General features: G+C 43.7%; 1 protein-coding gene across 1 annotated transcript; it reads left to right on the forward strand.

Annotated features, from left to right (window-relative positions):
- Positions 1–3,453: 3,453 nt before the first annotated feature.
- LOC309676833 (carbohydrate sulfotransferase 5-like) lies at positions 3,454–13,330 on the forward strand. Its single transcript, XM_082489481.1, has 2 exons — positions 3,454–3,473; positions 12,086–13,330. The coding sequence occupies exon 2, from the start codon at positions 12,114–12,116 to the stop codon at positions 13,293–13,295; it is 1,182 nt and encodes a 393-aa protein (XP_082345607.1). The 5' UTR covers positions 3,454–3,473; positions 12,086–12,113; the 3' UTR covers positions 13,296–13,330.
- The last annotated feature ends 1,249 nt before the right edge of the window (positions 13,331–14,579 follow it).

A 14,579-nucleotide genomic window follows, 5' to 3' on the forward strand; every position in this document is an offset into this window, starting at 1 on the left:
TCAGCTGGAGTTCAGGGTTTACAGCTTATTATTAAATAGACAGGTCTAAAGCCTGAGATGATAAACCGTGGGCACTCACACTCCACAAGGAATTGATTAAAATTCCATTTATTGAACTTAATGCCAGAAGGAAAAAGAGGTTAGTATGGATAGTTCTGTGTCCTTCAGATGCTGGGAATTTGTGCAGAACCAGAGTCACCTTCAATCAAGGCACAGCGTATTGTGCAGATCCCTTCTGTAAGGAGGTTCTACCAATGTCTTGGTCTTTAGAGCTCTTGCAGAATTTCCTTAGAAGAAAATAATTCTAGTCATCATGTCTTTTGCCAAACAAAAGGATGTTCACATGGGAACCTGCTGCTTCTCTATGATAAAGATGTTCAGATGCTACAATCACCAGTGCCAAGTGGGAGCTGCCTGCAGGCTCCTTTAATCCAGTTAGCCAACTAAGTTAATTTTCACAGAATCACAGTATTTTCAGAGTTGGAAGGGACCTCTAGAGATCATCTAGTCCAACTCCCCTGCTAAAGCAGGATTGCCTAGAGCACATTACTCAGGACTGCATCCAGGCGGGTCTTGAATATCTCCAGAGAAGGGGACTCCACAACCTCCCTGGGCAGCCTGTGCCAGTGCTCTGTCACCCTCACCGTAAAGAAGTTTTTCTGTGTATTTGAACGGAACTTGCTGTGTTCTAACTTGTGCCCATTGCCCCTCGTCCTGTCACTTGGAACCATCGAAAAGAGCCTGGCTCCATCCTCCTTCAACCCACCCTTTAGATACTTGTACGCCATAATAAGGTCTCCCCTCAGCCTTCTCTTCTCCAGGCTAGAGAGTCCCAGCTCTCTCAGCCTTTCCTCATAAGGGAGATGCTCCAAGCCCTTAATCATCTTAGTTGCCCTTCGCTGGACTCGCTCCAGCAGTTCCCTGTCCCTCTTGAACTGGGGAGCCCAAAACTGGACACAGTATTCCAGTTGTGGCCTCACCAGTGCAGAGTAGAGGGGGAGAATGAGCTCCCTCGACCTACTGGCCACACTCTTCCCTATGCAGCCCAGGATTCCATTGGCCTTTTTGGCAACAAGGGCACATTGCTGGGCCATGGATAATTTACTGTCTACCATGACCCCCAGATCCTTCTCCTCCGAGCTACTTCCCAGCAGGTCCGCCCCTAACCTATACTGGTGCCTAGCATTCTTCCTCCCCAGGTGCAGGACCTTGCACTTGCTTTTGTTGAACCTCATTAGGTTCTTCTCTGCCCAGCTCCAGCCTGTCCAGGTCACGCTGGATGGCAGCATGGCCCTCTGGGGTGTCAGCCACCCCACCCAGTTTGGTATCATCAGCAAACTTGCTGAGGATACACTCTGTCCCCTCATCTAGGTCATTAATGAATATATTAAACAAAATTGGACCAAGTATTGACCCCTGGGGGACACCACTGGTTACAGGCCTCCAACTAGACTCTGTGCCACTGATCACAACCCTCTGAGTTCTGTCCCGCAGCCAACTCTCAATCCACCTCACTGCCACCTCATCTAGCCCATACTTCCTCAGCTTCCTAATGAGGATGTCATGGGAGACAGTGCCAAAAGCCTTGCTAAAGTCAAGGTAGATGACATCCGTGACTCTCCCCTCATCCAGCCAACCAGTTATAACATCATAGAAAGCTATCATATTGGTCAAGCATGATTTACCCTTGGTAAATCCATGTTGACCACTTCCAATAACTTCCTGTTCCTCAACGTGTTTGGAGATGACATCCAGAATGAGTCGCTCCATTACCTTCCCAGGGACAGAGTTGAGACTAACTGGTCTGTAGTTCCCTGGGTCCTCCTTCTTGCCTTTTTTGAAGATCGGAGTGATGTCAGCCTTCCTCCAGTCCTCAGGCACCTCTCCTGTTTTCCATGACCGTTCAAAGACGATGGAGAGTGGTCTAGCAATAACATCCGCCAGCTCTCTCAGCACTTGTGGATGCATGCCATCAGGGCCCATGGACTTGTGAATGTCCAGCTTGGCCAAGTGGTCTCTGACACGGTCCTCCTCAACTGAGGGAAAATCTTCCTCTCTCCAGACCTTCCCCTTTGCCTTCAGAGTATGGGATTCATGAGGGACAGCTTTAGCAGTGAAGACCGAAGAAAAGAAGGCATTCAGTAACTCTGCCTTCTCTGTGTCTTCCACCACTAGGGCACCTGTCTCATTCACCAGTGGGCCTACATTTTCCCTAGTCTTCCTTTTTCTATTGATATACTCAAAGAATCTCTTCTTATTGTCTTTAACTTCAGTGGCCACGCTGAGTTCTAATTGAGCTTTGGCCCTTCTCATTTTCCCCCTACATAGCTTTGTTATATCTTGATAGCCCTCATAAGTTGCCATGTTATTATGTTATGTTTTATTTTCATTTAGAATGAGAAAGCTGGAAAAAATCCTCTACAGTAATTTAAGGGGAGAACTATTTCAGTTAAAAGGAGGAAATAAGAGTTAGTTGCTTGCAGGTGGCATGTAACTGTTCAGTATGACCTGAAGCAGTCCCTCCATTGCTTCTGAAAGAGGTGTGTTTCATGACTGGGACTACGGAAGTGAATGCAGCGTAAAAGGAGCAGTGAATGCAGATGTGACTACAGAAGGGAAAAAAACCTGCCTGTGATACCTCTGCTGTGGTAACTCCCCGGATCACTTTTATACTGCCCATAGTTCTTGGTTCGTAGTTCTGACTCCTTTTTCAAGCTTGGAGAGGCGTTCTACTTCTGCGAGTAACCAAGCAATAGAAAAAAGGTAAGTAGTATTTTCTGGCTGTAGCAATAAATTGAAGTACACAGAAAAAACATGCCTAAGAATCCACCGCACTAGCATTAAAGGATTTAGGAAGGAGTTGTCTTTCTCTGAAGGCTCTCTGTGAGGACTCTTCCTTTAGCTTGTTAGAAAAAGACAAACAGAAATACTACTGCAATCTGCCACAGTGCCACTACACTGATCTGTGTACACATACGCCAGAGAGCAATCCAGTGCTGTTCGTTGAGGAAGGACGCAGAGGTGTGGTAGGATAAACCAGATTTCTGTAAGAGGAAAAAGTAGCTGTGCATAAATAAAAGCGGGAATGCGGATGTCCGAGAGCCGCGCTTCAGGAGGTTTTTATGGGGTGATGCTAGGACGAAAGGAACCACCGCTGTGCTTGTTCCTCCGGCGGCCTGTCCGGGGGGGGTCGGCCCTTCCCCTTCTGCTCGCACCGGGCCGGCAGGATGGGGCTGGGCCCCGCGGGGCTGCGGCGGGGCCGGGGGCGGGCCCTGGGGCCGGCCCGGGGAGGGGGGGCCGACAGGGGGAGGTGGCGGCTGCGCCTTTGCCCGGGGGATGCTCCGGTGCGGGGCGGATCGGCTCCTTCCCGGGCTCCTCCCGCTGCCCCGGCGCCTCGGCCACGTCTGAAAGCGGCTCATTGTCGCTGCGGGCAGCTCGGATCGGCGGCGGCGGCGACGGGAGGCGACGGGAAGGTACGGGCAGGCCCGTGTGTGTGTATGGGGGGCGGGGGGGGTGGGGTGGGTGTCCCCGATGCGGGCGGTGACAGACCCTTTTTGCGGTATGTAAGAACGGTGTCCGTTATCGCTCGCCGCGCGCCTCGGGATGTTTTGAGGCGTTCGCACGCGCCGGTGCCGGTGGAGTAGCGGGAACACGCTGAGGCGGGAGACGCGGCCCCGCGCCGGGCGGTGCTTGAGGTGACCGAGTTGTTGACTGAGGTAAAACTGTTAAAAAACGGCATTTTTTTTTCCATCCCTCCCGCACCCCCTCTCCGCTAGAGAACATGGCTGATGCGGGTTAAACGGGTTAAGGTGGTTTTGGTTTTTAGATGGTGAAATCGGGTGCTGTGGAAAAACATGTCATCCCGGGGAATCCTTCCCGTTTTTCTCCTGTGTCCAGCCTTTGTTTCCAGGTGAAAGTGACATACTGGACCCGAGAATCTGTCCTTATTTCTTATGGGCAGCGGTCGCCCCGGTGGGGCTCCCGGAGCGCTGGCACCCTGTCCCCCTGGGCCCGAGTTGGGGGACAGCGTTGGACCTGGGTGGGTGAAGTCCCAAAGAAGCGAATGGCAGCCAGTCATTGCGAGCGTACCTTTGCCACCCTTAAAAATAGTCAAAATTCCCAACAGAAACTGTGTCCGAGCAGACCTTATTTTGTGAACACTGGTGATTGTAGTAGCTGAAAACACTTTGTGATCTCTGGCTGTGCTGCTCAGGGAAAGAGGTGTTGTAGGGCTGTCGACACTGCCATTTGTTCAGGCCGGACAACTTTAGCTGACTCCAAACAATGAAAAAAAAAAAGCCTATTACCTTACTTTTAAAAAAAAAAAAATTTTTTTATGGTCATATAATGAAATCTATGGTGTATTTCATTGTATTAAAAGGTATTTAAGGCTGATGATGACCTGTAAGCAACTCTTCCAATCTCATTTTCCAGTAGACTGTAAAAGGAAGTACATTTTTAAAAGCTAAATTAACACTATCAGCTGAAATCCTAATATAATGTCAGAATTCAAAATGTCTGATTACAGTACACTTACTGTACTTTTATTATTTCTGTTGCAGTTTTACTGTTGTATTAAAAAAAATAAGCAGGCTTATTAATTCTTTCAACTGTTTAGCAACAATCAGCTATTGGAAAGATTTTGAACTCTTTTTGAAGTACTAGTCATTATAGAAGGCACCATCCAAACTAACTTTTCCTTTCCTAGTTCAAAGACCAATCTGCATATTGTTGACGATACGGTAAGCTTTTGCTTTGTGAAGATGTGTTGTTCCTAGCTATGGAAGAACACTGGAAAGTGACGTTTTGTCAGCTGGGTGATTTAAAGCAAGAATTACTAGTAATATTGTGCATTTTTCTTGGACCAGCTTCGTCATGTTCTTGTGTTTCTTTATTTTGAGCAGCAAACTCTTTTGAATGTTAGTTTATAGAAGGCGTTCCGGTGGTGGTTGTGCTGGTGTGATGTTTTATAGGTGAAGTATGTAGTGAGTCAACTTCTCCATAGGGTATAGTAGACCTTCAGGTGAACTTTATTCTGTTTATCTCACCTTGCACAAACACTTTCCTATTAATTCTATAAAATGCATGGTATTTACTGTTATCATTGTTTTCACAGTCAGTACTGAGGTGTTTGGGGTGAATTGTAAGTACATAAGTGATACTTACATTCAGCCCATATGATTGTTCTGAAAGTCAGCATTTACTGTATGACAAGCATACAGGACAAAGTAATTTTTAGCTAGCAAAAGGTTGAGCACATGGTATAGCATAGGTATTCATTTTTCAGTGGAAGAGATCAATCTGGGAAATTAATTGAATGTGTATTTTTGCATTTTTTGGTAGTTGAAGTAATTTCTGTGTAACCTATAAAGACTTTGGATTTAAAAGTGCTCCATAAACTGTTTTAAATGAGTGTGCTGGAAATTTTCTCAGACACAAAATGGCCGGGGAAGACTTTGACAAAGACAGCTAAGATTCAGTTGCTTAGAAGTTGTTTTAGGGGAGCGGGTACTTGTAATTCTTCTCTTGTTTTTTTTTTGCTTTATTCCAGCCAGATTTTTCAGTCTTCCTGCAACAGACCCAGACCTGTTTGTTCTGAGGGAGTCTTTCATCCCAGCCTTTTGTCCCAAGCTCAGAGAGAGCCCATGTTTCTTTACAGCTCTAATGTGAAGCATTCTTGCTGTCTTTTTAGTATTCCCCCCCCCCCCCCAAATAAGCAGCGTAATAGTTTGTTTTTGTTTTTTTTTTTAAGCTAAAATTAATTTTTGTTAATTTACTAGATCTCTTTAGGTTGAATTCTGTACTGAAGGGAAGTTCACTGCGGAACTATGCTTCTTTCAGTGCTGACCTGCAAAGATCTGATTACTCGATTCCAACATTATTTGTCTTATATGACAAACAAATAAAAGTCCCTGAAAGCAAGAGCTAAATGATCATCCACTGCAAAATGTATTTCATTCCTCGTCTGTTCTTTTCTACCATTCTGGGTCTGAAAAGTGCTTTGTTTAGAAAGCAAGTTTTCAGGGATCAATACTACCACTCACTGTATTTTTACCCTGCCTGGTAAAACTGGATAGCTTTCTGTAATGTATCTAGTCTCTTGGCAAGCAGGGGCAGATGCTAGTGGCCCTGCAGCTCAGCATTCTATCAGAGCCAGTTTAAGTGATGAAGAAAATCATTGCTCTGATAGGCCAGTTTGTATTATTAATTTCATCTCCACAATATGTAAGACTAATTATTCTGGGGCAGACCCAGGGTTCATCTAGTCCAGGATCTTGTTTCTACTGGTAGCCATTAGCAAACAAGCCCAGTGACAGCGCTTGACTCAGGACTGTTACCTGAACCATATGTGCAGATCACAATTTGAACATTTGCATTGGCTTGTGAGAAGATGATTCTGCCTCAAGAATTTGTTAGAATTAGACTTTTGAATATTGTGCTGTTTGCCAGAGCTCTCCCTGAAGAAACGGTATCACAAAAGAAGTAATACTGCTGTCACAGGAAAGGAATAATATTGTAACTGTTATAAAAATAATTTATGCTTAGCAGTATTCATTATGTACAAAAGCATGTATTGTGATACCACTAAGTATTGTGATACTTCAAAAGTCTCAGCTGAGAGATGTGAAAGGTGTTGGAGTGCTCTGTGCTGCAATGTGATGTCCCTCAGTCTGTTTTTCTGCCTCTTGTAGCTCCCTTGCCACTTCTGGTCAGTCTAATTTCACGAGTTGATGATGAGGTGCTTGCTAGAGAGTTTTGTCACTGAGATGGCAGCTGAAGTGGCGGTAATGCTGGGACATCTGGCCCCTCTGGTGCTTCACCTTCCCCCCCCCCCCCCCCCCCATGTTTTTAGTCAGCAGGCCTGTGGTAGTCAGGCAGGTGCAACCAGAAGGAAGCACTGTGGTGAAGCAAAAGAGGAAGAAAGGAGGTGGAAACAAGTCCCTTTTTATCTCTCCTGAGGGGAGCTTGCTGAGCTGTAGGCAGAGGAGGAGGGCACTGGCCAAAAGAGAGGTGAGGCAATGCAACGTTAAGTCACAGACTAATGTTTCACCTAGCAGTTCATGAAGTTTTGGCATATTGCCTTTCTGTGCTGAAAGAGTGAGCTTGCCTAACAGCTCCCTCTGGTGAGTCCTGCAATGGAATATGGAGGATCAGAAGCAGCAGCCTGTATTGCAAGGTCCTGTCCCTCACAATTAAGGCAATGATACCATGTAGTCTATTCAGTAGATTTATAAATATGTATATCTCTGTATATATATATTCAGCAACTTTATGAGAAGGTGATTCCTCAGTGTATTCAAGAGCTGCTTTCTGACTTGGCTAACATTTGTCAAAAATCATGAAAGGGCTTGGTAGCTTATAAAGTTGCACATTAAAGGTGTGGAAGTTTAACCTGGGCTGAAAGCACCTTAGCTGCAGAATGCAACTGCAAATGGTAAAAGTGTATTTACATACAAATAGAGTTACATGTGCCCAGTGTGAGAAATGCAGAAATAAAAGGCACTGTTCACAGAGAAAATCCAGTGAACTGGATGTGTATTTGGCCTAATGCACTGGAAACTGTGCGAGAGAATACTGTTACAGATGCTGCGTTTTGTTGTGTAATTGTTAATTTCTTTGTGGTGTCTGTGTGTGTGCATATTCCTTAGAAACATCCCAACTTTCCCAAAAAGGTAGAAGATGAATCTTAGGTACCCATTTTCAGTATTTACTTAGTGCTTTACTTTGATATTATACTTGTTCTTGCAGTTTATGTCATACTGAAGAGTAGAGAAAGACTAAGCTACAGTCATTTTACATATTATTCATGGTGCTTATGGTGGGCAGAGTAGTTCAGAAACAAACTGTGGACTAATAGTCATGTTTTTGTTGGCACAGTATTGTCTGCAACAGTACTTGGGTGGGAATCAGAGCGAGGAGAGGTCCAAGAGGCAGTAAAGGCAGATGTGAATTTAAAAAACTGGCTTTTGTTTTGAAATCTACATGTTTTTGTTTCTCACTCCCCCACCCCTGGCCAATAAGATGTAAAGAACAGTTAGCGTTTGCATTTCTGCAGAGTGATCTTGATTACAGTGGAGCAGCAGTTCTGTGTAGCTAGAGTAGAAACATGTTCTATAAAAAGCACCATTGGGTCTCTAAAAGCTATGAAGTGGGTTAGACTGTGAGGAGGTGCAGAATGCACTTGTAGTGCAAAAAATGGCTAATGTTTTGCAGACAAAAAGATTTGAGGTAGTTATGGCTGGCTGGCTTTCAGGCATGGAATCTTTTTCGGGAAAACTCCTTGAACTAGCAAATGTAACTGCTCTTCCACTTTTGCTTAGATTCTTTCATCACCTCTGGCGAAGTGTCAGTGCAGGCTGCTGGATTGCTGATAATCCTCACAGCAAAGAGAAACTCATAGATGCTTCTGGTGACGTAATATGCAAAAATTCAGTATTTGAATGAGGCAAATTTTATCTATAAGAATGGCCATGCTGAATTAAACCAAAGGTTTACCTATCTGCTCTTGTGCCTGACAGTAGCAAGTAGGGGATTGCTAGGGAAAAAGTTAAACAATACAGGAAATGTGATTTCTCCTAGTATACCTCCCAGATGCAGGCAGATGCCTCAGGCCATGTACAGTCTAGGGAATTGCTAAGTCACCATCTATAGTCTCATCTCTGCATTTAACCGTCCTTGCGAGGGTCCTCTTCTATTAATTCCTTTCAAATGATGTAGTCATTTGTTGAACTCTTGTAAACTCTTGCTGCCACAGCATTTTGAGGTAGAGTTTCACATTTTTATGATGCAGTGTACAAAAAGGTTTTGTTGTGAGTGAATATTTCATTGAATTCTCCCAATTTTCCTGTTTTGAGCAGTCATGAATGTTTTTGCAGTTGCTCTCTCCAGGCCAGTTGTGATTTCCCTGTTCAAGGAGCTTCTCTTCCAGGCTGAGGGGTGATAGTCACTTTAGTATTCCTTTTACAGAAGTTATTGACTGTCCTTGTGCTCGATCTTCACACCTTACTGCATTCTGCTATACGGTCTTGAAGAATTCTTGTGGGCAAATCAGCATGCAAAATATGGTGCTCTAAAAAAAGTCCTTAGTCCCATATAGAGTCAGGACTCGTTGGGATTCCAGTCAGGAGGTCTTGGAGCTACACCAAGGGTACAATAATTCCATAGTTAACATTTCGTGGTTTAGTGCAGTGCCAAGCTATCAGTTTACAGACCAGACTACACCTGTCATTCTTGAGTTCCCTTTAAAGTACAGCTTTCATACGGATTGCATAGCAAAATACAAAAGCCAACTCAAAACTTTCAGTCCACGGACACTCTGCCCCTCCATCCCACTGTCAAAATATTGGTGGCGTATTTGTATTCTGTCCAGACACCACTGCCAGAGCAGAAAGGGAGGAGACTGGGCTACTTTTTCCATGCTTGTCTGCCTAGATATATTAGTAGCAATTTGGGATATATTAGTAGCAATTTGAATGAATAGATTGACATCTGGGTCTTGTAAAAAGGTATGCTCTTTTGTGGCTTTGAATTTGCTTATGAACCTGGCCCTGAAAAATAAGGTTATTTATGAGCACTCTGTTAGATTTGTTATTTTGTTACTATCCTCTCAGGTAAGAATATGGAAATATACCTAGGTATTTTTGTATCTTATTTTGCTATTTAGAAAAAAATCAAAAGGCATCTTGAAGTGAAAATAATAAAGGTTGCTGTATAGAGAAGCTGGTGAATTATGGGCTGGATGAGTAGACAGTGAGGTGGATGGAAAACTGGCTGAAGGCCAGTTGATGGTGGTCAGTGGAATGAAGTCTCGTTGAAGGCCAGTAACTAGTGGGGTCAGTACAGGATCCAGTCCTGTTCAATGTCTTCACTAATGATCTGAATGACGGGGAAGAGTGTACCCTCAACAAGTTTGCTGATGATAGGAAACTGGGAGGAGTGGCTGATACTGGGAGATCTTATCAACATTTATAAATATCTGCAAGGAGACTGTAAAGAAGATGGAGCCAGGCTGTTTTCAGTGGTGCCCTGTGGCAGGACAAGAGGAAGTGGGCATAAATTGAAGCATAGGAGGTTCCCTCTTAACATCAGGAAACACTTTTTTCCTGTGCAGATGATGGAGCACTAGCAGAGGTTGCCCAGAGAGGTTGTGGATTCTCCCATCTTGGAGATATTCAAAAGCCATCTGGACAGCCGTCCTGGGAAACTGGCTGTATGTGGCCCTTCTTGAGCAGAGAGGGGTTGGACCAGATGACTACACGAGGTGCCTGCCAACCTCAACCATTCTGTGATTCTGAGACATGAACCAGGGTCCTTTAATCACTGTTTTGAAATGACAAAAGAATTGTAGCTGCTTGATGAGAAAGATGTGGTTTCTTTATTTTTCCAGTTTGTTTCACAGAAGTTGTATGGGTTTATCCCTTTCACTGTTCATTTGTGTTTTGTAAGCTTGGCAATCAGGTATGTGCTTTTGTAATGTGAATAGCGACCCAGTAGGCATGAGAGACCGATCATAGGGAAGGCCTAGCATGACTCAACCTGAAAAATCCATGTAAAAGATTTTTATGACATGATTACGCAGTAGATGGTCAAAAGGTACAGTACTGATTAATTTGAAGACCTGTGTGCATGACTCAAGCTGTGTTCTGTTGGCAGTCATGGTCTGGGGCTCCACCATTCTCTGGTGTTTCCATGCCTTTTTGTTCCCTACCTTCTTCCAGCTCCAGTGCTGGTCTGTGCTGTGCTGAGTTGTTTCAATGCTAATGAGCTAGGTGAAGAAAAACGAGTGGGTAGCTTTCTTCCAGGCTAGCAGACTGAAACAGCTTGGGAGAGCGTCTCATAAGCATTGGGACTATGCACGAGAGGCTTAGGGGGCCATGGGTTTCATCCTAGAAGGTGCTATTGCAGTCATGTCACAGATATTTGTGCAGATTTGATGAGAATGTGGAACCATTGCAGAAAAGGATCTTGCCTCAAAGCGCAGCACTGCCACTAAAAAGTCGGTGATAACCATAGTTCTGGACATAAATAAATACTGTTGCTAAGCTACAGAAACAGATTGTATGGTGAAGTATTAAACATAATAAAACAGAAAAAAGGCATTTATAGCTGTGGGGGTATAAACTAGAGTGGGTGTAAAGAGTAAACAGCACTTTGTGTCCAAATAAGAGCGAGGAAGCTGGTGAAGGGTCTAGAGAACAAGTCCTTTCAGGAGCGGTTGAGGGAATTGGGGTTGTTCAGTCTGAGGAAAAGTAGGCTCAGGGGAGATCTTATAATTCTCTACAACTACCTAAAAGGAGGTTGTAGTGAGGTGAGAGTCGGTCTCTTCTCCCAAGTAACAAGCGATAGGACAAGAGAAAATGGCCTCAAGTTATGCCAGGGGAGGTTTAGATTGGTTATTAGGAAAAATTTCTTCACTGAAAGGGTTGTCAAGCATTGGAACAGGCTGCCCACTGAAGTGGTGGAGTTGCCATCCATGGAGGTATTTAAGACATGTAGACATGGTGCTGAGGGACATGGTTTAGTGGTGGTTTTGGCAGTGTTAGGCTGATGGTTGGACTTGATGATCTTAAAGGTCCCTTTCAACCTAGACAATTCTATGATTCTAGAAAAGATGATTTTTATTTCAGTAGCCAGAGTTACTGATGTTGCTGTTTACTCCTTTTAAGGGATGGAAGCCCTTGCAATGTTAGACTGAAATGGAAATAAAGTGAAGCAATTCAGAAAGATTTTTTTTTTCCCTTGGCAGTATTTACCAGAATTCAAGTTGACGGCTTTGTGTATTTTCTAGGTTTTTTTCTCCAATAGTTGAGCTGCATCAACCCAAGGTTTCCTTCAGCATCAAACATTTGCTTGAAACTTATTTCTGCTGTGATCTTACTGTCACACATTACTTTCAGTTTCTGATGCCTGTCACCTGCAGGTGATCAACTCCCAGTGCCACTGATCAAGGAAGCAAATAGTGCCAAATACATATGTGTGTATTTGAAGAAAGGTTTTACTAATGCAAGAGTTTGTATTGTGTAAGTTTTATCATTATTGTGCCACAGGAGCAATGATTCACCAGCATTTTCCTTCTCTTTTTCAGCTTTTCTTATTGCTTTTCTTCGGTGAGAATGGCAAGGATTCGGATTCCTAGTACAATCGTTATACTTTTTGTTATGGTACAGACTGGATTCTTACTCTTCATGTATGCCCGGTACAGTAGCTTCATGCCACAATCTGAAGAGAAACCATCTCAAGTCCACGTCCTCATTCTCTCCTCCTGGCGTTCAGGATCTTCTTTTGTTGGTCAACTTTTCAGCCAGCACCCCAGCGTCTTCTATCTGATGGAGCCCGCATGGCACGTGTGGGTTACGATGTACCAGAACAGTGCCAAGGTCTTGCACATGGCAGTGCGGGACCTAGTTAGGTCGGTCTTTCTGTGTGACATGTCTGTATTTGACGCTTACATGCCTTGGAAAAGAAACTTATCTGATCTTTTCCAGTGGGCGGTGAGTCGGGCTCTGTGTTCAGCTCCTGCTTGTGACTCCTTTCAACGTACTGACATAACCAGTGAAATGGCATGCAAGACTCTTTGTGGACGGTACCCATTCAGCAAGGTGGAGGAAGCCTGTAAAACTTACAGCCATGTTGTCATCAAGGAGGTTCGATTCTTTGACTTGAAGGTCCTCTACCCCCTTCTCACTGATCCATCCCTGAATCTCAAAATTATTCACTTGGTCCGTGATCCCAGGGCAGTCGTCAAGTCACGGGAACAATCGGTCAAAGCATTAGCCCGTGACAATGGAATTGTTTTGAGTACCAATGGCACTAAGGTGGAAGACAGCAAATACAAAGTAATGCAAGAGATTTGTAGAAGTCATGTTCAGATTTATGAAACGGCTACTCTAAAACCACCTAATTTCCTTAAAGATCGCTATTTGATGATCCGTTTTGAAGATCTGGTAAGAGATCCATTGTCAGAAATCTCAGAAATGTATAAATTTGCAGATCTTAGTTTGACCCCCACGCTCAAAAGCTGGATCTATAATATCACACATGGACAGGGACCAGGAAAAAAAAAAGAAGCCTTCAAAATCACATCTCGAGATGCAGTTAGTGTTTCACAGGCCTGGAGAAATGTTCTCTCCTTCCAGAAAATTAAGAAAATACAGGAAGTTTGCAAAGGTGCTATAAACATGCTTGGCTATCAGCTGCTGGATTCAGAAAAAGAACAGAGAGATCTGTCATTGGACTTAGTGTTGCCAAGACGACAAAATCAATTCAGTTGGTCATCATTTAATCCAAAGCACTGAGACATTATTTTTGAGGGATCGAGGTGGGGTGGGGGTGTAGATGGTTGAGTATTTGTGTACTGTGCAGCATATAGGTAATTTGAAAATCCTTGGCTGATGAGTTTAACTATCTTCCTGTGCTGTTTTTCCATAACGGAGGAGGGTTTTTTTCTGAGTTTCTTACATCACAAAACCAAAAAAAATCAGAAATGCCGCGAGATACTTGTCAGATTTCAAATTTACAGCTGAGCTGTGCTGTTCTCAGCATTGTTTTAAAAATATAATTTAAGTTCTTTCTATTAAAAGATGAATTGTTAAAAGATGTCTTTGTTCATTGATAATAGTACGCTTCTGTTTTCATGCTTTAAATATTTAAGAATCTCAGTTCTTAATTTGTATTAATGGAACAAAGTAGAAACTAAATTCCTTCACTTTCTTCCAGAATTGCTTGACTTTCTTGTTTTGCTTTAAAGTTGTTGTGTATTTTTTTAGACTTCTCTTGGTATTTTAAACTTTAACGTAGAAGTTCTCCAAGAGCTTGGGCAACTGCAACAGTTCTATTGTAAAAGTCTTAAGCAGGAACCTCATTTATTTATACATTTCTTAGTGCTTTCCCTGCAATGGCAAAGTTTGCAATCTGACACTTGAATGTGATGTTGGCATGGAGTGCAAAAAGCAAAAGAGATGAAGAAACTTTGAGCGGAATCACTGTGGAAATAGCTTGTTAATGCCACTCCAATTGAGTGTTCTAACTCTGCGACACAGAGAAGGTACACACTTGCTCCTGCAGCATGATTCATACCATTGTCCTCTCTCTTCAGAACTGTAAGTTGTTGTTAATGAAGATTACTGCATATCTGAGGATGGACAGTACATGTTTGATCAGTACCAGATAATCCTGTTAAGGCTAATTGAAGAATGTCTTGCTATAGCTCCTCAGTGCCACTACTGCGATCTGCTATAGGAGATGGATGTTCCTAGCACTCTTGGTGGTGGGAGGTGGGCCCTATGACACAGTGTCTCCCTGGGGGTATTCTTTAGGGCCACACCTGTTGCTTCTGGAGATTTTCCTAAGTGTTCACAGAGCTATTGTTGTGCCTGTGGAGCCATATTTTTTTGTCTTGGTGACTTTTCCAGGGACTCTGAGGTTGTGTTGTCGTCTCTGGTGCATTTCTCAGTTCTTTGGGTGCCTTTTGCTTACTCAGGTTATCTGGGGCTTCTTCCCTGTGTCAGGGAATTCAGAGTTTTTGGGTGGGAAGGATATCTGGGCTGTTGTCTGTAGCACAAGAAGTCTTTTGGGCTCCC

This window comes from Vanellus vanellus (genome assembly GCF_965231255.1).
Source record: "Vanellus vanellus genome assembly, chromosome: 12".
NCBI lineage: Eukaryota > Metazoa > Chordata > Aves > Charadriiformes > Charadriidae > Vanellus > Vanellus vanellus.